Source organism: Staurois parvus, unplaced genomic scaffold, assembly GCF_062004578.1.
Source record: "Staurois parvus isolate SC_StPar_1 unplaced genomic scaffold, SC_StPar_1.0 ptg000697l, whole genome shotgun sequence".
NCBI lineage: Eukaryota > Metazoa > Chordata > Amphibia > Anura > Ranidae > Staurois > Staurois parvus.
In genome coordinates, this window is record NW_028318493.1 from 1,373,411 (window position 1) to 1,393,784 (window position 20,374).

At 40.5% G+C, this 20,374-nt stretch overlaps 1 protein-coding gene across 2 annotated transcripts in view; it reads right to left on the reverse strand.

The window, feature by feature from the left end:
- The window catches only part of ATRNL1 (attractin like 1), an 857,293-nt gene that overhangs the window by 631,056 nt on the left and 205,863 nt on the right, over positions 1-20,374 (reverse strand). For both annotated transcript variants that reach the window (XM_089653036.1, XM_089653035.1), the window contains exon 9: positions 1,105-1,288. In XM_089653036.1, coding sequence (XP_089509162.1) covers positions 1,105-1,288 — 184 coding nt within the window. The remainder of the gene's footprint in view (positions 1-1,104; positions 1,289-20,374) is intronic.

Below are 20,374 nucleotides of genomic sequence, written 5' to 3' on the forward strand. Positions count from 1 at the left end.
GTGTCAGGGATTCAAAGGTCACTATAATTTGACAGCTGCTGCCCTGTCAACTACCCATACTCACTCAGAAGAAGGGAGACAGTAGGGAGATTTACTAAAACTGGAGAGTGCAAAATCTGGTGCAGTTGAGCCTGGTAGCCAATCAGCTTGTAACTTCAGCTTGTTCACTTAAGATTTGACAATAAAACCTGGTAGCTGATTGGTTTCTATACAGAGCTGCACCAGATTTTGCACCATGCAGTTTCAGTAAATCTCCCCCAGTGTGTGAGCTTAGCTAGTTAAGGTGTCCGTTTATAACACAGAGAATAGCTGCGATTCAACGGATCTCAGCTATTCTCTGGTCATTCACAGTTTATGACACTCAGGAGATCATGTCAGTCCTTCACTGGAGATCTGTGTTCTCCCTCCAGATTCTCCAGCCCAGAGCTGGAGAATCAGAGGGACCGCAAACTAAGCAGAGATAATTTACCTCTGCTTAGTAAACTGATCTTTTACTGTAATCTCGCGAGATTATAGTAAAATCAGCCGTTTTCCAGAGTTTGTAGACCGTTCTCCAGCGTTTGGAGACCGTTCTCCCTTCGTTCAGAGAACTGCTTCATAAACTGCATTCACAGGAGAACTGTGTTCTCCGAGAATGCCGGAGAACTGAGCAGCGATCTATTACCGATGGTTCATAAACGGACACCTAAGAGGGCAGGCACTGGCAGGACTTCAGATGACCTCTGACCCTCTGTTTCATCAATGGAAGCTCCCATAATTGTATCCTGACAGATCACCTACAAGGGTTAGATTTATGGATTAGTACTAAGGTGGTTACATTGCTGTTATTGGTTACTGGGTGACAATAGCTTAAATTTATCAAGCTACAAAGATCATTGTTTGCTATAATGACAATCAGGTTTAGCACAGAACACAAAATAGAATGTAAAGATAGATATATTGCTGAAAATAACACACAAGTGTGCGACTCGAGTTTTACTTTAAAAATAAAGTGCAACTCACACTACCCTTCGATCAAAAAATCATCCATCTAAGAACAGACGCTGCTCTTCTACAGGATATTCCCAAAACTTTGCAGCCCTCATACATCTCTGTAATACTCACCAGGTCCGGGAGTTCACCTCGTATCGGTACAAATCATCCACCAAGCCATATTTGTTCCCTGGCAGAGCCTTGTACCCTCCGTGCACATACGCAGACTTTGTAATCAGATCGTAGACACTGGTGTGGCCATAACCTCCCTGGACAATGGCGCCCCGCGTCTCTGGAACCAGCCAGGTGTTGGAGCCTGAAAAAAAACAAAGGGCAGCCTTAGCCAAATGTGCAACCAAAAACCAATACAACGTATCAAAATTTGAAACAATCTGAAAAAGTAATTGTTACTGTTTTATTATTCTTGGTATTCATATAAATAATATTAATAGCGTGAGAAAATAGGCAGAAAAAATAATCAATATCAATACAGGGCCTGACTGGTTGGGGATCTAGGCTTAGGTCTTCAACCTACAAAGGCTGAGTGGTGTGATTGGCTCAGTGTTCTCTGTACAGCACTATGGAATATGTCAGTGCTATATTTATTTATTTATTTCAGGTACTTATATAGCGCCATCAATTTACGCAGCACTTTACATATACAGTGGGGATCGAAAGTTTGGGCACCCCAGCTAAAAATTTGTATTAATGTGCATAAAGAAGCCAAGGAAAGATGGAAAAATCTCCAAAAGGCATCAAATTACAGATTAGACATTCTTATAATATGTCACCAAAGTTAGATTTTATTTCCATCATTTACACTTTCAAAATAACAGAAAACAAAAAAATGGCATCTGCAAAAGTTTGGGCACCCTGCAGAATTTATAGCATGCACTGCCCCCTTTGCCAAGCTGAGACCTGCCAGTGTCATGGATTGTTCTCAATCATCGTCTGGGAAGACCAGGTTATGTCAATCTCAAAGGTTTTAAATGCCCAGACTCATATGACCTTGCCCCAACAATCAGCACCATGGATTCTTCTAAGCAGTTGTCTAGAAAACTGAAACTGAAAATAGTTGACGCTCACAAAGCTGGAGAAGGCTATAAGAAGATAGCAAAGCGTTTTCAGATCTCAATATCCTCTGTTCGGAATGTAATTAAGAAAATGGCAGTCATCAGGAACAGTGGAAGTTAAAGCAAGATCTGGAAGACCAAGAAAAATATCAGACAGAACAGCTCGCAGGATTGTGAGAAAAACAATTTAAAACCCACGTTTGACTGCACGATCCCTCCAGAAAGATCTGGCAGACACTTGAGTTGTGGTACACTATTCCACTATAAACAGATACTTGTACAAATATGGTCTTCATGGAAGAGTCATCAGAAGAAAACCTCTTCTACGTCCTCACCACAAAAATCATCGTTTGAACTTTGCAAATGAACATATAGACAAGCCTGATGCATTTTGGAAAGTTCTGTGGACCGATGAGGTTAAAATTGAACTTTTTGGCCGGAATGAGCAAAGGTACGTTTGGAGAAGAAGGGGCACAGAATTTAATGAAAAGAACCTCTGTCCAACTGTTAAGCATGGGGTTGGATCAATCATGCTTTGGGGTTGTGTTGCAGCCAGTGGCACAGGGAACATCTCACGATGTCTCACGATAGAAGGAAAAATGGATTCAATAAAATTTCAGCAAATTTTGGATGGTAACTTGATGCCATCTGTGAAAAAGCTGAAGTTAAAGAGAGGATGGCTTCTACAAATGGATAATGATCCTAAACACACCTCGAAATCCACGGGGGATTACATCAAGAGGCGTAAACTGAAGGTTTTGCCATGGCCTTCACAATCTCCTGACCTCAACATAATTGAAAATCTATGGATAGACCTTAAAAGAGCAGTGCGTGACAGACAGCCCAGAAATCTCAAAGAACTGGAAGACTTTTGTAAGGAAGAATGGGCAAAGATACCTCAAACAAGAATTGAAAGACTCTTGGCTGGCTACAAAAAGCGCTTACAAGCTGTGATACTTGCCAAAGGTGGCAGTACAAGATATTAACTCTGCAGAGTGCCCAAACTTTTGCAGACGCCATTTTTTTGTTTTCTGTTATTTTGAAAGTGTAAATGATGGAAATAAAATCTAACTTTTGTTGACATATTATAAGAATGTCTAATCTGTAATTTGATGCCTTTTGGAGATTTTTCCATCTTTCCTTGGCTTCTTTATGCACATTAATACAAATTTTTAGCTGGGGTGCCCAAACTAGGCTTAGGTCTTCAACCTACAAAGGCTGAGTGGTGTGATTGGCTCAGTGTTCTCTGTACAGCACTATGGAATATGTCAGTGCTATATTTATTTATTTATTTCAGGTACTTATATAGCGCCATCAATTTACGCAGCACATCAGTCCCTAACCTACAAGGGGTGTACAATCTAAGGTCCCTAAGTCACATTCATACATACACATACTAGGGACAATTTAGACAGGAGCCAATTAACCTACCAGTATGTCTTTGGAGTGTAGGAGGAAACCGGAGTACCCGGAGGAAACCCACGCAGGCACGGGGAGAACATGCAAACTCCAGGCAGGTGGTGCCGTGGCTGGGATTCAAACCAACAACCCTAGTACTGCCAGGCAGAAGTGCTAACCATTTAGCCACTGTGCTGCCCATATATAAACGTATAGTAATAGTTTGTGACTGTGCGGGGACATTAGAGTGTAAGCTTCCCTGGTGCAGAGACTGATGTAACTGAGACAACATTCTTTGTACAGCACTGCAGAACAGGTCAGAACTATATAAATGAATAAGTAGAAATTGATTAAACAAGTAAACAAAATTGAGCAGTGTGTAATTCTCCCTCCTGTGACCGCACAGCCAGGAGGAAGAGCTGAATTATAATTCTGTTTTTCTAGATCTAACCATTTCTTTGAGCCTGATTGCAGCACAGCCAATTAATATGAGCATGCTTGAAGCTGCGGGCGGTCAAGTCGTTTATAAATAATGTATGGCTCAGGACTGGGATGGAGGATGAACGAACTGCAACACTGCTGAACGGTGCTCGGGGATCGGGAGAGATCACAAGTCTGTTCATATAATCTAAGGAAATTGTGTGATGTCGGATGGCAGGCTTCACAGTCTATGCTATAAACAGAATGGAAGTGAAACAGAAGTAGGAACAGCCAGATGCTGAGGAGGGTTTACAAGATGGAATTAGTGGACCTTTAGCTCAGGGGTCAGATACGTGGGCACAAATTAACTGTTCCAGGACAGATCTCTCACAAAATTCCACAATTCATTCATAAGCAATTAAACAATGCAACAGGAGCTAGAGATGGTCCACACAAATCCACAATTCTTCTTCACATTATTGCATACTTTATGCCATGGGTCTCCAAACTTTTCAGTATATTCACAGGTCTGAAAAAATCCCCATTGGGGTACTCATCAGTTTCCCCCTTACATCAAGGTCTTCATCATATCCCCTGCACCCCCCCATACCAGGGTCCCCATCAGAGCTCCCCATTACATCAGGTTTCCCACCAGAGTCCCCAACATAATCCTCCCTTAAATCAGGTTCCCCCTTAACTCAGGTTCCCTATCAGAGTTCCTTCTTACATCAGAAGCAGAGACCACTGGAAGCTTTTGCTGTCCTTAATCTTCAATCAGTACACATTGAGGATACACTACTGACCCATGCTGAGGCCCAGATAAATTTAGAGACCCCTGGTTTACATCACAAAAACACACACTGGTTTATTTTAGGATTCCAATCCAGCACTCTGATAACAGTACACTTAAAGTAGATGTAAAACAAATCAATACAAGCTCATATAGGCTTTAACAGCCTAATGCCCAATTTGCAGCCCTTTGATACTCGACGTTTGGCCCTTTACATACCCCCAGCAGCCAGTAGTGGAAGCATTCATTTATAAAGAGGCCATGATGAATGTGATCTCTAGAAGTCTCATGTAGTTTGTCCCCAATCTCTGACTGTTTCCTGTTGTGGCTCTTCACTTCCCAAGCACCTATTGTCTCCTCTAGCATACCTGAGGTCTCCGACAATCTTATGTTGTATAAATAATATCATGTGCAGCCATTTGGAGTTGTCAGGGGCCACAGTTGAGGCCCCCAACACCTTGTAAGTTGTCAACCACTGCTTTAGCATGTTAATGTCAATATCTCAAAAACCTCTTTTTTGCCTTTTTAAAACTGCAACTTTTATTAAAACAGTTCTAGGTGTTCCTGCCATAAAGCTCCTTGTTCAGGTACTTCCTGTTATAGTGTGACAATGCTCTGTCTTTGCCTCGCAACTGTGCTTCCGTGTTGTCACCAGTTTCTGATGGAGATGACAAAAGGCTGTTTCAAAACACATTACGCAGTCCACTATTGTTACCATTCGGAAACTGGCCCTAAGAAATTCCATGTAGCCATCTCTGGAGTGCATGCAGATCAGCAGCACTGAGATGGAAAAAAAAGATGCTTTCGGTATTTTACTTAAAAAATGCTTATGATACTCACAGAAAACTATTATATCATGCAGTTAGGTAGTACTTCTACTGCAAATGATTTTACACTAAATAGACCCCAATTTTTTAATTTTATTTCCTAGATTGTAAGCTCCAAGGATCAGGGCCCTCTTATCCCTCTTGTATTGAACTGTATTGTTGCTGTATTGTCTCCCGTTATATTGTAAAGTGCTGAGCAAACTGTTGGCGCTATATAAATCCTGTATAATAATAATATAAATCCTGTATAATAATAATAATATAAATCCTGTATAATAATAATTTTATTTATTTTTTAATTCTGTTTTTATGCTGTCTGCAGTTTCATTTTCAGTGTCCTTTCTTTTTCATTTTTCTGATCTGATAAACATGTATTGCTGGAGAAGAAGAGGTCAGGGCTCTGTGCAGGCCAAGATTTTGGAGTGCGTCTCTGGGAATTTCTGCCAATTTGTGAGGTCAGGTGGTGATGTTGGATGAGATGACCTGGCTCGCAATTGGCATTTCAATTCATCCCAAAGGTGTTCAGTAGGGTTGAGGTCGGGGATCTGTGCAGCCCACTTGAGTTCCTACATACCAAACTGGTCTAACAATGTCTTTATTAAGCTGATTTGTACATAGGACATAGTTATGCTGCAACAGAAATCTGTTACTGCTGGGTTGGAATTGTACAACTGTCACTGAAAACACCAGAACGCAATCATTTGAGGGCATGCTTCTACTTTTGGCTACATGGTGCACCACTAATGCAGATTACCATCCTGTGTTTAGCTGTCGAAGTAGAAGATGGTGACAGAGTATCTTTAAAGTAGTCCACCTTTTTTGCAACACTGTAGAAAATGCAGCAACATTAATCTCCTGATCATGTGCATTTATTACATTTTTTAAATGAAGCCTGCAGCACACTGCATTGTGATCAGTGCAGTGCAAGTGCAAATACACAGGCTCTTACAATGTCATCCACCAGCCTTAGGTCCATACAAAAAGGTACAAACATGCTGTAATAGGACTGAAGGAAGTGTGGCTCAACTACATTCAAATTGACAAACTGAAGAGAAAGGAGGGATCGCCGGCGTTCTCATCCGAAGTGGCAGACAGGACATGTAGGAATTACCGGTGAGCACAGCCATGCTGAATTCAAATCATCACAAAAAGCTGCCATAAGAAGCACCCTCTAATGTTGTCACGTATCATAGGTGTCATGATTTGGGAATTGGGAATGTTGTAAGCGACCAAGCTTAAAGAATAATTCCAAGAAATGGTATGTTATACATAATTGCATTGGTCCAGCGTGCTGTTAGTAAACTTAAAGTATATGTGAATTCTCACCTTGTAAAAGAACCCAACCAGTTTAAAACAGAAATGAAAAGCAAAACATTTGCGTATACATAAAAAAAACTATAAAAACCCTTATTTTTAATAAATGATCACATAATCTCTGTTCTCAGCTGCAATAAGGGCTTAGAGAACTGGGGGTAGAGTAAGAGCAGTACAGTGATCTTTCCAGTGAATGGCTGTGCAGGATGGGGAGGGGGGGGGGGTCAACACAATTCTAATCATTGGAGGACAGGAAGGCCAGAAAACTGACCACATGTGCATCTATGTTTATTGTGGTCAGTTTGAAATAGGAAAGGAAGGGGGTTGGCAGGATCACCAGGGATTTCACACAAAGGAAGCAATACAAATAACAGTATACTTTTTAACATAGGTACATAGTACAGCAGGAACATAACAGGAAAATGAAATGTTGGGGTAACGTGTTCTTTAACAGACCATAAGAGTGTAAGAAATGCTCATTCAATTTTTAGCAGAGATAAGAATCTTCAACTGTAAACAAAGTAAAACATATTTCAAAATGAATGTATGTGTGACTTACAAATATATTATTATTACTACTATTATTATTATCACTATTAATAATAATAATAGTATTTCAGCAATTTTATAATAATCACACGTTATATTATAACTATTATTATTTTCATCATCATTAAAATATCTACTATTAGATGCTAATATAAAAGAAATAAAGAAAGAAAGATATTGTAAAATATGGTGAACAAAGAGGTAATAAAGAAACTGGTGAATGTTTCCGGAATAAAATTGGTGAAAGTGAGTTTTTAGAAATGGGCCTCACACGGACTTATTGGTCTTTGACCATTGCTGGTAATCTAGGCTTCACTATAAGCCCTTTAAAAACTACTCCAGTCTTCCAGACAGAATATCAGACAAAAAGTGGAATCAAAGACCTTGGCCGTGCTCAGTGGGGCAGAATTGGGAGGGGGGGGTACCAGAGTTTGTGGTCAGAGTTCACACAAACTTTTTGCTCTCTTTTTATTTTTGGATTTCAATAAAGAAACCATTTTGGCGGAGCAGAGGGTAGAGAATTCAGTGAAGCGGACCCCTGTGATCTCGCTAAAGCAGGTCAACACTGCCGAGTTTATAAAAAGAGGCACAAAGTTCCTGCGGATTACAGTGAGCGCGGTAGCACAACAAACAGGGATTCTCAGCTGCCAGAACAGAGGGCGGATAAAACCGGCTTCACAGGCTGCGCTGCGGCTATCTGCGCCTGTACTGCTTTGAGACACGAGAAATTTATTCCATTTCAGGTCTATTCGGCTTCAATCGCTGAAAGCAGGCAGCCCCGTCTTCATTATCCTTCCTACAGAGAACCACCAAACAGCGACCGAGCGGCTAGACAAAAGCATTTAATTTCTGAGCAATAAAAACCTCTGGCCTATTGGCAAAAATGTTATAATATTTTAAATTAATGTAGGCCTTTCGGCAACTTCAGAAGCCTGCGTGAACACTTTTCTGACATGTCACAATATACAGCAACAGAATCATTTTTCAGAAAAGCTCCAACTTTTGACAAGGACAAAGCTGTCCTTGAGCTCAGTGACTGTGCCTAGGCTGAGATGATGTCATCAGCAAGAAGGAACTGCATCTCTCCTCTCCCTCAATGATCAAACTATACATTGTAATTTTGTAATAATTCACAAGGTGTGAGGCTGCAGCAGGGGCTGATCTGTGTCACACCTTTGTGAACAATGCCAATAACTACACAGGAAGGCTAGCCTGCCATAAATCTGTTTCTTTCATTTACTTTTTTGAAGGTAGTAAGTAGAGAAGACACTCCATCCTTTAAAGCGGTATTAAACTCATAATCAAAAATGTATTAAATTGCAGCTGACCAATCACTAGATGTGGTGGCTGCATTTTTTCAGTTTTCTTTTGTTAGGCTTTTTCCCCTCTGTTTTCATCTGGTGATCTGGTCAGTAACACACCTCCTGTATTAGAGTGCCTCCACTCTGGATGAAGGGGCGTAGGGGGCACCTTTGGACAGCAGCACTGGCAGCCTTGGGGGGAGGTGAGTGTTAGATATACTAGCACATTTAACTACACTAACAAATTGAAGGAAAACTCAAGCTAACACTTAATAAGCACTTACAGCAAACTGTTTTTTTTTTCTTTGGGATAAAGGTTTACATAAATAAATAATCACTGTAAGCACCCCTGCAAGTGTTTAATGGTTTGTCTCGTTTCTCTAACTGATACATTCTGCTAGCGAGCTTGCTAGAGAACAGACTTACTGGCTGGATCACCAGATAAAAGAAAGCCTAAAAAAAAGAAAATAAATACAACCATCATATCTAAGAATTGGTAAGCATGTAAATAATAAATGTTTTACAAATTAAAGCCAAACTCCAGCTCACACTTTATAATCAGTTACAGCAAACATTTTTTTCCTTTTGGTATAAAGGTTTTAAATGAATAAATAAAAGCTGATCATTGTAAATACCCCCGGTCAGTGTTGCATGGTTTGCCCCATCATTATAAACTGATAAATCTGTAAGAGAGCTTCTTTTGAAAAACAACAGACTTACTGACCAGATCATCAGATGAAAATACAAGAAAGCAAGCCTGAAAATGAAAACCAATGCAGCTAGCACATCTAAGAATTAGTAAGCTGCAATATTGATTTTTTGATTTAATACCGCTTAGACATCACTGATGCATTTTGCCCCTTACTGGGACTGTCATAGGGGACAAAATGCGTCAGTTGAAGTAAGCAAGTGGAGTCTCTTCACTAATTAGATCAATAAATAGATTGCGGGATGAGAAGAATCCAAAATTTTGCACGGCCCCTGCAGCTAGACTGCATAGTCGAAGTGGAGGCGATAGAGAGGAGTCAAGGGACTTGTGGCAAGAACTGCCCAGGCACCAGATGTACATGATTGTGTCAGCTCCGAGCTGATGGTTTTTAGTAATGTGCTATTCCTTGTTCACTGCCCAATCACAGGCTGGGGGCGGGTCCTGGACCAGACTAGTGCTTAAGCACAGTTTGCAGGTCCATGATTTGGCATTGCTGTTTGACACAGTTGTTGAATCATAAGATGGCTGAATAAAATTGCTAATCTGCCAGAAGAAAAAACCATCCAAAAACAGCTGCTTGCTCAGAGCTCCGTTTCAAGTATCTGCCCTTCCCATTCAGCTCTGTAAGCCGAGCTCAGGCCGCAACCAAGAGACGCCACACTATTTTATTCCGCTCATCATTTTAAAGTACATTTATTGTTGTAAGATGGATGTTAGCACTAGAGAGGTTTATGGGATGGAAGTTTTGGTGACAGGCCCGCCGTAAAGCTCGGGAACCCAGAGACAAATCCTTGCTTAGTGACTTAGCGACAGCTGTGCAGTTTTATGTGCTACGGAAAGGTCAGGCAAGAGTCATTCCTGAAATCTGACCACATAAAATGCTGGAAAAATAAATGTATATACGGGGTGGGTCTTCTAGGCAAATATTGCTACGTTGTGATAGATAAAATCAGATAAAATAATGATTTACATTACAATGGAGATGAGAATATTTAGGATTAACCAGTTCAGCTCTCACTGCTGTACATCTCCCATAGACCAGAGAAATGTTTACATTTCTGCTTTAGGCCGGTTTTTAATCAGCAATAGCTTTGTCATTAATTACTTAACCTCCCTGGCGGTATGATTATTTCCGATTTTTTGTGCTGAAAGCGGTTCCATTTTTTTGCATGGAAATATGAAGTTTTTTATTGTAGGCTGTAATTTTTAGGAATAACTCACTGAAATCTGTACAAACAAGAGTCTAGTAAACATCCCGGGTATGATAAAACTTGAAACACAAAATCATAAATTATAATTTAATAAATAATCATAAAAAATAATAATATAATAATAATAAATTTAATTCAATAATATAATCAAACCAAAAACAATGAAATTTGAAATACAGAGGCAAATTCGCACATCGCTGAGCAATGTCGCAAAATCGTTTTCAGTGTGTGATGACGAATTTCCCCACGAATCATTATCACTCAATTCTGCAAGTGGTTCTGATTTACTATCGCTGTTCTCTAGCTGGTCTAAAACCGCTTTTGACCTAAAGGGACGCTTTTTGGACGCCATGGACTTTTCTAAGTTTCCAGGCAGAAAGAACAGTCAAAATGCAGGCAGGGCGCAGGACAAAGCACTTGGGACAATATGTATGTGAAATGCATTGAAACAGCAATGTTTTACTATGTAATAATCATTTTTAAAAAATGACATTTTTAAAAAATTTCAAATTTGCCACAGGTTCAGGCGCCCGTACGTCCCGACGTCACAGGGACCGGAAAACACGGAAGCCGGATGCCGGCATCGGCCGGAGGAGATGGCCGGGGACGCTGCAGGGGACACATCGTGGGAGCGAAGGACAAGGTAATTGCTGCAGGGACTCCCTGAGCAACGCCGCATGGTAAGCCCGAGTGTAGCTCGGGGTTACCGCTTTTGGTACTCAAATTTTACCCCGAGCTACACTCGAGAATACCGCTAAGGAGGTTAAACTGCTAGTTAACCACAAGAAAGGGAAGAAAAAAAAAAGTCCCCTGCAAGATAATGTCATAAAGTGCTAGTATGCGTCGCACAGTATGTAAAACTTACCTTAAAACAAAGCCCTCCAGTGGCATGCTGTCACTGCTGTAGAGGCTTCCATCTTCACCCGTCTTCCTTCTGGGTTCCCGAGCTCTGGCCATCTGACAGGCCAGGCCACGATGACGTCACTTCCGCGCATGCACGTGGTACTCCCGGGCCATGGCACACAGCTCTGAAGGAATAGCACGGATATGCCGTTCCTTCAGAGCACATGCACCGGCTTACAAAGAGAAAATCTGCTAAACGGTGCACATTTACCCCTGATTCACATATTCGCTTTCCTGTGTGCCGTGTTTTGCACGGGCACGTGAACCCATTCATATGAATGGACACCCTTTCCCCTGGGACATGCAGGGAAGAAGTCCCTGCATTTATTCTGAAAACACAGCCCACATGGGAACCTAGGTTCCCAGAGCGGTTGCGAGTTCCAGTGCAGGCGGCGTGCCATTAGAATTAATGGCACCCGCCCGGCCGGTCTGTATTCTTCTGTGTGGGCAGTGCGGATCCGCAGCGGCACCACCTGCACATATGTGAATCTAGCCTTAGGAGATATTCATTTTACCTACAGGTAAGCTTTCCTATAGGTACAATTAAACAAATCGAGTTTACTACCACTTTAACATACCAAACTAATACATAGATCACTTTTTGGGACAAACAAGGGCTTTTTGTGAAATTGTCTTGCAAAAATTATCAGATTTGTGCATTTTTTAATGGAACACTAAAACATTGACTAGCGAAGCTAAAATAATAATGCTCAAATATAATACCTAAATATTAATAGTTTGAAAAAGATCAGCAGAAAATAACAGGGGAAAAGGGTAAGAAGTAGCTATTTAGGGTAAACATAGATAAATAAGGGTAGACTAAAGATTAAGGGATCTTTCACACAGGTTCCAATCGGGTCTGCCTGCCCGTTTTTTCAGGAGGACCCGATCGGAACCTCCATTCCCCTCCAAGGAGCGGCAGGTGTAAATGGATGTGTCCGTTTACACCCGCAGACATCTGATACGCTAAAAAGAGACGGATGGGGATCTAATTCCCCTTCTGTCCATCAGACCAGATGAAAACGGACAGGCGGTCCGTTTTCATCCGACCACCCATTGAAGTGAGCGAGCAGCTCTGTGTCTGCTCTGCAGAAGCGGAGCGGACACAGAGCTGCCATCTGCTTGCTCAGTGGGGATCAGCAAAGAGATCTCCCGCTGAACAAGCAGATCCGCTAAACAGGTCCGCCCCATGTGAAAGGACCCTAATAAGAAGGTACATTGGAACAAATGTAAAAGTATAACTAAAAGGCAAAACTTTTTTTCTAGCTTTGGATAGAATGGAGAGGGATTAGAACACCTATTAGGTTTTCATTACTGTCTGTGCCCCTTTTAGGGAGATTCACCCTCTCTATTTGTCCTGTTTACCGTTAACATTGAAAGTGAATGTAAAAGAAACCCCAAATTTTGGGTTGTTCCCTGAAAAGTAGTAGAGAGGAACTTTTCCAATGGGGACACTAGTTCAGGTGACAGTAATGGTGTGAACCTCCTGCGCTCCCAAGTGTTTTAAACTGAAAAATAAATATGTGTATAAATCCCAAGGGGAGCTGCTAACATTAAATCATATACCAGTGATTATGATAGATAAAAGTAATAAGGAATGCAGCGCTACATTCAAATCATAAAAATATGTGAATGTGGGATCCCAAAATATCATATAAATTAAGTAAATGTGACGGTGTTAACAATAAATATTAATAGGTGCTCATCAATAATACCATCAACACAAATATAATAGATAACTCCAAACATGTGAAAAAACATATGAAAAAACCATATCCATATATATATGCATAAAACAAAACTACACATATATATGATGTAATCACACGTGCCTGTTGTGAAGTGAAATAACCATAATAATGGTACACACGAAAACGTATCTCAAAGTCCAAAAAATATTATTGGTGACAAAACAGTAAACGGTGCTTCCAAATAATACTGTTAGTGACCATAGGTGAAACTCGTGCAGATTTCTGAGTGTGTACAAATCTGAGAATCCAACCACCATCTGGATTAGCCTCTCACCTCATCCCTTCGACCCTTGCGGGTCAAAGAGCAGTAGTGGATCCCTCTCACGGATCCTCCAAGTACCAAATCACTCCAAAGGCAGTTTTCTCAGAATTTAGTATTCCCACTCTGGCTCTTCTCCAGGAAAAGTTGTAGTATCAATCACAAAGACATACAAACAGGGCGTTGTATGTATACAGATGGACATCAGGGCCTGGTCAGCAACTAGGACAGCATCCGGTCACCATATGAGACTTCCAGGAATGGTGGAAACCCCCCACGGTCATCTCCGGTTTTACCAGCAGGTCCAACGAAGTCCTCTCCACACAATGCTTCTCTGGATCGCTCCACAAAATTGGAGAACACAGCCCAGGTCAAACGAAGAGGTTCCCTGGTGATCTGTGGCTCCCTGGTAATCAAATGGCGTCTGTTGGGTGGATCCCCCAACATGTTTCGAGCCACGCTCGTTGTCAAAGGGGTAAAAGCACCAAATAATATTTTGTTTCTGTTTTGTCACCAATAATATTTTTTGGACTTTGAGATACGTTTTCGTGTGTACCATTATTATGGTTATTTCACTTCACAACAGGCACGTGTGATTACATCATATATATGTGTAGTTGTGTTTTATGCATATATATATGGATATAGTTTTTTCATATGTTTTTTTTGTTTGGAGTTATCTATTATATTTGTGTTGATGGTATTATTGATGAGCACCTATTAATATTTATTGTTAACACCGTCACATTTATTTAATTTATATGATATTTTGGGATCCCACATTCACTAGTTCAGGTGACCTCGGGGTCCCCAAGGAATTCTCTTAATTTGCAGAGATTTTCTCTATGGGACAGGAAGTGAAGGTAAATCCTCCCAATGGGACACAGATGACAAAAAATAAATTGTCAGGGGTTATATCCCTCCCTTACGCTATCCAAAACGGAAAAAAAAAAAGTTTTGCCTATAGTTTAACTTTAAAAAAAAAAAATTCTTCATTTTTTATGTTATGTTATTGTCAGTTTGCTTTAAAGAGGAACAAAAGGCTATAATTTTGGATAGAGTGAGGGAGAGATATTACCCCTATTATCTGTGTCCCACTGGGGAGATTTCACTTCCTGTCTCATAGTCAAAACAGGAAGTGAGAGGAAATCTCTCCAAAGTGATGGAATCCATAGTTGTCACCAGAACTGGTGTCCTGATTGGCCAAGGACAATTTCCTCTTGATTACTATTCTGGGGGCCAAACAAAAATGTAGGATTTTCTTAAACGTTCAATGATTATAGTAAACAGGACAAACAGAGAAGGTGAATCTAACAGGGGCACAGACAGCAACTCAAACCTGACAGGTGTATTAATCCCTCTCCATTCAAAAAACAAATATTTTTGCCTTTAGTTATACTTTAACTGTCATCATATGTAGATTGAAGGTAACGGATGGCTGAGACAGGCAGGTAGAGCCCACATTGGAGACTTAAAGTCATACACAGTATATAAAGACTTTAAACTGATTCTGACTCTGCCACCGAATGTTCATAGAAGTCACCTTGAGCCTCCCGCTGCAATTCTTAGAAATTTTATGAGGTATTACTAACTGAAACCAAAATAAATTTTCCTCTAGACAGTCTCGGAGAGAGAAAAAATAGAAAAGGCTTTATAATTTGAGTTAGTAAAATTCTCTTTTGAGATTTATGAGTGTTCTGGCAGACAGAAAGGACAGCACCCAATTCAGAGTGTCCAACTCTGGATGGCTGAACTGCCTGCTGTACACACAGGGCCTGTTTGCCTACCACATTCAATTGTCTAGCACAGAATATTTCAGGAAAGGAGAGTTAAGAGGAAGGAGAAGAGTTCCCCAACAGTGCAGAGTATTTCAGGAGAGAAACGCTAAGATGGCATATACAGATGTTTTCCCTTCAGCCTGCAGGCTGAGTAGAAAAAAATCTAACAGATTTCTCCATCCATGCTACACAGCGTAGATGAAGGAGTTCGCAGCTGCAGCTATTGTATTGTGACAGACGACCTGTGACAGCTATCAAAATATCAGTGCCTTCATCTAATTGGATGCAGATGCTGTTCAGATTACAAGTTTTTCAGCCAGCTACTTTAACTTTTCAATCGAGGTATGTCTTGCAGAAGGTGGTTGATAAGGTCACCTATTGAGTGGGTTTCTGAAGAACCAGATGAAATTTGCTCTTCGCATGACCAGCTTTAGATAACAGAGCAGAATCCTCTGTATCAGTACAGAAGTGCAGAGTCCATTGTTTTATAAATCATGTGTAGGTTGGAAAGGTGTCACCTTTAGTGACATAAAAGGTAAAATCACATTATATATGGATCATCCGTATCCTTTCTTTCCTCTTCCTAGAATGAATAAAGCTGGAATCTTCTCTCCAGGAATGACACTGCTCAGTGCTGTGATGACACAGATTGCATCACATGAAATCTGAGAAATAAAATGCTGATATTTTCACACATCATCTGAGCTGACAGGGGATGTGACTGAGCAGGAGTACCCCACAGCATGGCCATACCTGGGTTACCTATCCCAGGTGACCATCACAGGTGCCCCTTCCAGCCAGATGTAACTTTTACAGGTAAAAACTACAAACAGATTAAGATTGTCCATAAAGTACCCAATGAAAAAAAGACTTTAAAAGAAATTGATTTGTCTCCAGGGTTTGTCAGCTCCTGAACTTTACAGGTTGATGCCAACATTCCTGGACATTGCTCTTCACACACAGTGGTTAAAGGGAACTGCCCTGGCATTTGATCAATTGGATTGCAGTTAAATTTTTTTTTTTTATTATTATTTGGATACAATGTTTATTTTCAAATGTGCATCATTTACATTATACAATCTAGACATTTAGACTTGGTTCACACTATAGCAGCTCTGCAAACCGCGCTTTGAACAGGTAACACAGTCCCATTCATGTGAAAAGGTTTCTGCTCCATTTCTGAAATTGCAGCCCACACGGCAACCACAAGTGCAGTGCAGTTGCCAGTGCTGGAAGCAGCTGCTGTGATTTCCAGTGTGTGTGGGTGCCATTAGTTTGTGCAGGTGTTTACACAGGAATAGATGTGGTCCTGCAACAGAAATCACCTGCACAGATGTGAACCTAGCCTAAAGTGTATACCTCAGCAAAAGAAAAAAAACACATTCAGGATATCTCTGCAATACATGGATGTCTTCCCACGTTTGCTCCATTAAAAAAAGAAGTAAAAAAAATACCTGTTAATCTGTGGGAAATCAAGCAAGCTCCATGCTTCCTGTAGTAAGCAGACAATGCTGTCGCTGCTGCACTGAAAACCCAAGCAGTGTTGTCAGCCATGCCCAGCTTTTCCATGAGGGACTACAGAACCCCTTCCCTTTCTCTTTATCTCTCTAACGTACAGGGGATCCTATAGTCCCTCAGGAGAAAACTGGGCAGGGCTGACAACACTGCTTGGGATTTCAGTGCAGCAGATCAACCGACATTTTTTAGTACTTTCAGCCTTTTTAAAGAGATAAAACATGAAGAAATGTGCGTGTATTGCGGAGACCTATTTAACCACTTGCCTACCTGGGAAATTCTGACATTTCTCTCCTACATGTAAAAATAATCTTTTTTTTGCTACAAAATTACTTATAACCCAAAACATTCTATATTTTTTAAACAAAGGCTCTAGAGAATGAAGTCACGGGTGTTGAAATTTTGAAAAACTGCATGACATAAGAAATTGCAAGTTTTTAAATTTTTTTTTACAAATACTTTAATGAATTTTAGTGAACACAAACACAATAGAATATAAATGTTTTGGTAAAATAGAAAAGATGATGTTATACCGAGTAAACAGATACCAAACATTTACAATTGTGCACGCTTCTGGAATGGTGACAAACTACGGTACTTTAAATTATCCATACACGACGTAAAAGCCTTTACAGGTTACCAGTTTAGAGTTACACTGGAGGTCTAATGCTAGAATTATTTTTTTCTCACTCTGATGTTTGCGGTGATACCTCACATGTGTGGTGTAATCACTGTTTACAGTGCAGGATTGACGTCTGCTTTCACCTTTGCGCGTGAGCACATGGGGCGGAGGCACTTTATTATTTTTTTTAAATGGTTTCTTTAATTGTTTAATCACTTTTATTGCTGTCACAAGAAATGTAAACATCCCTGTAACAGCAATAGGCAGTGACAGGTACTCTGTATGGAGAGTTCTGGGGTCTATTAGACCCCAGATCCCTATATTTGGCCTCAATATGCACAGATCGGTCTGATCAGCTGCTTCACTGGCCTGTAACCAGCCAGTAAACAAAGAGGCGAAACCAGAAGTGACAAAATCGTTGTCACTTCCAGTTTCTGGCATCACACAGTGGGAAGAACAACATCAGTTCCTCTCACTGTGTGCCCAGAGCTTGATGCCACTGGTCACATCCTTACTGGGTTCCCCCATCGCTCAGGAGAGCCAGGCAAAAGCAACAGCGGCAAGGGGGTGGGACCCCCTTCCGCCACCTGTAAAAGTAATCCAGCAGCTGCATAGCCACTCGGATTACTTTTACTCAAAAGAGAATATACGGCAGGTAAAAATTATGCCAGGATCATGGCTGTAGCCTCAACCAAGAGCCAGGTATAACTTCTTCCATAACAAGCCATATATACCATATATATATATATATATATATATATATATATATATATATGTGTGTGTGTTTACAGCAGTAGGGAAACAGTTACAGTATAACTAAAGGCAAATTTGTTTTATTTATTTTGGCTAGAGTGGAGATGGATTAGAACACCTGTCAGATTTTTATTGCTGTCTGTGCCCCAGTTGAAAGCGAAAGTAAAGAAAATCCCAACTTTCAGGTTGTCCACAGAAAAGTAATAGAAGAGAAATCTTCCAAAGGGGACACTAGTTCTGGTGACCTTGGGGTCCCCAAGATATTCTCCTGATTCGCAGGGATTTCCTCTCACTTCCTGTTTGGCAATGGGACAGGAAGTGAAGGGAAATCTCCAAGATGGGATGCCGATGGCAAAAAAAAAAAATCTGACAGGAGTTATTACCCTCCCTTACTCTATCCAAAATGAAAAAAAAAAAAAAACCTTTTTGCCTTCTACTTTAATGGGCTTTTTTTTATTGTTATCATTTTTATTATTATTTTGTCAGACATACACTTGAGGATCTGTTTATAAAAAATTAATTGGACAAATGCAAAAAGCATTTACCTATCTTTGGCAAATTCTTACCTAAAAATCGTCAATTCCATCAAGTGGATCTATTGGCTCTATTGCGGTACTTTTCAGGAAATACCTTAGTCAGAAATTACACAAATTATGGTCTTATGGTCACTAGATGGAGCTGATCATAGGAAATCTATATGGTCAGAATTTATCAAGGAAAATGCAAATACTTGTCACATTTGTCCGACATTTTTTCTTTTTATAAATAGACCGCATTAGGTTTGCAAAGCATGCTGTATTATCTCACACATAGACTGCAATTCCTTCATGCTTACTGGCAGCTGGCAAAAACAAACTGACTAAAGCACTTGCTATCTTATGGGCCCCTAGGGGCCTCCATAAGGTATCTAATATTATGATGTTTGTCCCACTTATAAGACCCCATATACACAGACATCTAGAGCCTGCAAAGTCCCCCTTTCTTTTCACCTGGTCTTCCCTCTGGGTTCTGTCTCCTCAGCCACTTGAAAGACTGGGTCATGATGATGTCACTCCCATGCATGTGCAAGACAGTCACATCATCAGGCACAGATTGGGTGCCATAAGGGCTCCTGTACACGGGGCATCTGGAAAACTCTTCTGAACAATGGAAACTGCTGGAAAACGTAGGTTAAAAAACGTCAGTTTAGCTATGTTTGCATATCGCGTTTATGTGCGTTTGCCTTTAGAAGCGTTTTTAAAAGATAACCTCAGGAGACCTTCCCAAATGCCCAGAATGCACTGAAAAATAGTAAAAAAATTAACTATTTCAGACATTTTGAGAGGAATAGAGAGAGCAGAAGCACAGAGAGGAGTATGTGTTGAGATTACCTGCCTTTTCTGGTTGTATTCACTATAGATCCCATCATGAGCATAATGCAGCACATGCTACCATTGTTTCCTTCACGCAAAACCTGCAACTGACTGCACTGGTGTGCTAGGTCCATTTGAATACATGGAAAACTTTGTATGCATTTCTGATGATGAAAAAAGGCTCTGGACAGCATCTGGATATGGAACAGTTAAAAAAACGCTTCTAAACGCAAACGCTTATAAACGCAGTTAACCGTGTTTATAAGCGTTTGGAACACCGGTAAAATCTACTCCTGAATGGAAGTTTGGTGAATTAAAAAAAAACGACTGTAAACTCAACTCCCTGTAAACGACGAAGTGTACATGGACACATAGGAAAACATTAGGGAGAGTTCAGGGGCTGCTGAAAAAAACGCTGAACAGCTGCTGAACGTCAGTTTAGGAGTTGCAGTGTACATGAGCCCTAAAAGGTGAGCTGACAGGCAGGGGAAAACATTTATAACGAAAGAGACCAATAGTGTCTCTTCTATCATAAAAGAACCTATCTGCAACTTTTAAAAATTTGAGTTTAATAGCACTTTAAACGCATGTTCATCTGTACTTCTCAACACATTTTACAGTACAGTCAAGCAAGACAAACAAGAAAATGCTCTATTTCCCTGAAATTTTTGTGTAATTAATTAGGGACAGAGGGAAGGATACTGCGGGGGCTGCCCTCCTCTGATATATTCAGGTCTATTTTTTGCACAAAAGCTGCAAAGACAGCCTGCTCCAGAAAACGTTCACCACCTTGCTGAAAGTGATAAATGTGAAATGATATTAGTAGGTACTGTTAGGCAGCATTTCAATGGTGCCTAATTAATAAGAAATAAATATG